Source organism: Notothenia coriiceps, unplaced genomic scaffold (genome assembly GCF_000735185.1).
Source record: "Notothenia coriiceps isolate Sejong01 unplaced genomic scaffold, NC01 NC01_scaffold00014311, whole genome shotgun sequence".
Classification (NCBI taxonomy): domain Eukaryota; kingdom Metazoa; phylum Chordata; class Actinopteri; order Perciformes; family Nototheniidae; genus Notothenia; species Notothenia coriiceps.
Window position 1 is genome coordinate 1 of NW_011347012.1, and position 2,155 is coordinate 2,155.

Here is a 2,155-nt window from a genome sequence, read left to right on the forward strand (position 1 = left end):
AGAAGAGACATGAAGAAGAGGGGACACATGTTGATGTAGAAGAGACATGAAGAAGAGGGGACACATGTTGATGTAGAAGAGACATGAAGAAGAGGGGACACATGTTGATGAAGAAGAGACATGAAGAAGAGGGGACACATGTTGATGTAGAAGAGACATGAAGAAGAGGGGACACATGTTGATGTAGAAGAGACATGAAGAAGAGGGGACACATGTTGATGTAGAAGAGACATGAAGAAGAGGGGACACATGTTGATGTAGAAGAGACATGAAGAAGAGGGGACACATGTTGATGTAGAAGAGACATGAAGAAGAGGGGACACATGTTGATGTAGAAGAGGGGACACATGTTGATGTAGAAGAGACATGAAGAAGAAGGGACACATGTTGATGTAGAAGAGACATGAAGAAGAGGGGACACATGTTGATGTAGAAGAGACATGAAGAAGAGGGGACACATGTTGATGTAGAAGAGACATGAAGAAGAGGGGACACATGTTGATGTAGAAGAGACATGAAGAAGAGTGGACACATGTTGATGTAGAAGAGACATGAAGAAGAGGGGACACATGTTGATGTAGAAGAGACATGAAGAAGAGGGGACACATGTTGATGTAGAAGAGACATGAAGAAGAGGGGACACATGTTGATGTAGAAGAGACATGGAGAAAAGGGTTTTGCATAATAGGTGACCTTCCAAGTAACCCTCCCAACCCAGGAGGAAACCCTCACAGATTAATAACTTCCACCTCCCCCCTCTGTTGTCCTGCAGCTGTCGGTGTGTAAGGAGCTGCAGCTTCCCGACAGCGAGTACAACTACACGGCCGACCTGGTGGCCGTTTCCTCCGCCGCTCCTCTGGAGGCGGCCGGCGTTCAGTCCATCTCCGTGCTGGTCCTGTCTGTGGAGGGAACGGCCCGCCTGTGGCCCAGTCTGTCTCAGGAGGGGAACTTCACCGAGACAGACGTGGACCTGGGGGACCTCTGCAACTTTGTGCTCGCTGTCAAAGTAAGTGTAGGAGCAATTATGCTATTCAGCCTCAGTATATTAATGTATCCATATGATTTGTTTACATCACTTTCATTTGTAATTGTTGAGCACTTCCCGGTTGACAGAGGGTGAGATTGTGCTTTATTCTGTTGACTGTGTGGTCTGACTTCTACCTAAGTCATCATGTGTTTCATTTTGTTTATTAAACATCATTAACACTTTCAACATCAGTACGGACTTTCTTATTGAACACGCGTCACAGCCTTAAGCCACGTTTAGCTTCGTAGGGACTCAATTTAGGTATACATTGTTTCCCACTGGTGGAATTTTACCTGGTACGTTTATTTAAGTACTTTATTCTTCTACTTAACTTCTACTAACCGTAGAGCCTCTACAGCAAGTACATCTTCAGTAAATGGGATTTGTTGTTGGATGTAATGGGGCTCAGACTCTGTTTTGGGGACCCGGGTTTGACTCCGGCTATCTTTTCTAACTCTCCTGTCCTCTTTTTTCAGGGCGGGAGCTTCATCTTGACCTCAGAGAAGAACCATCTCATGAGAGCGAGTGTAGACTCTTCTGGAAAGCTTCAGTACCGCGCGCTGCAGCGAGGGCAGGGCGTTCTCTCTGGGATCGGACGCAGAGTCTCCAGTCTGTTCGGCATGCTCTCCCCGCCGGCCAACGACACGGTGAGTCTCACTAACATATCATTATCATAATAATTGTAGTGACTACGATATCCATTTGTTTTAGTCTTTTGTCTGTGATTCACTCGTGGGCTGAGAGAAAACATTTAAGAAATGTCCAGATGCGATTTGAAAAGTAAAATCTGCTTGTTTATTCCAAAAAGGCAGTGGAAAAAATAAATGAATGTTTTCAAACAAACTAATTCTTATATAATCTGATACTTCAAATATTAAAGGTAAAATAAGGAACCAAGCTGTCACGCGCCCAACCACCAAGGTCTGAAGACGCCTTTATTCTGCAAAACCCAACAAGACAATCTCATGCTATACATGTACTCTAAAATGAGAAAATGGCTCCTACAATAATAATAATAATAATACATTGAATTGTTATAGCGCTTTTCCTAATGCTCTAAAAGCCCCTTACGTAAAATCAGAACAAAAACAGTACAACTGTAACTTGTACATAGACTCTCCTTGCACT

The 2,155-nt window shown here is 43.9% G+C and overlaps 1 protein-coding gene across 1 annotated transcript; it reads left to right on the plus strand.

Annotated features, from left to right (window-relative positions):
- Positions 1-772: 772 nt before the first annotated feature.
- Positions 773-1,674, plus strand: LOC104948460 (nuclear pore complex protein Nup133-like; the record flags this gene model as incomplete). The annotated part of the gene is made up of 2 exons (XM_010774665.1): positions 773-1,006; positions 1,504-1,674. Coding segments are annotated over 2 exons (405 nt in total), but the record flags the coding sequence as incomplete, so codon positions are not given.
- Positions 1,675-2,155: the final 481 nt, after the last annotated feature.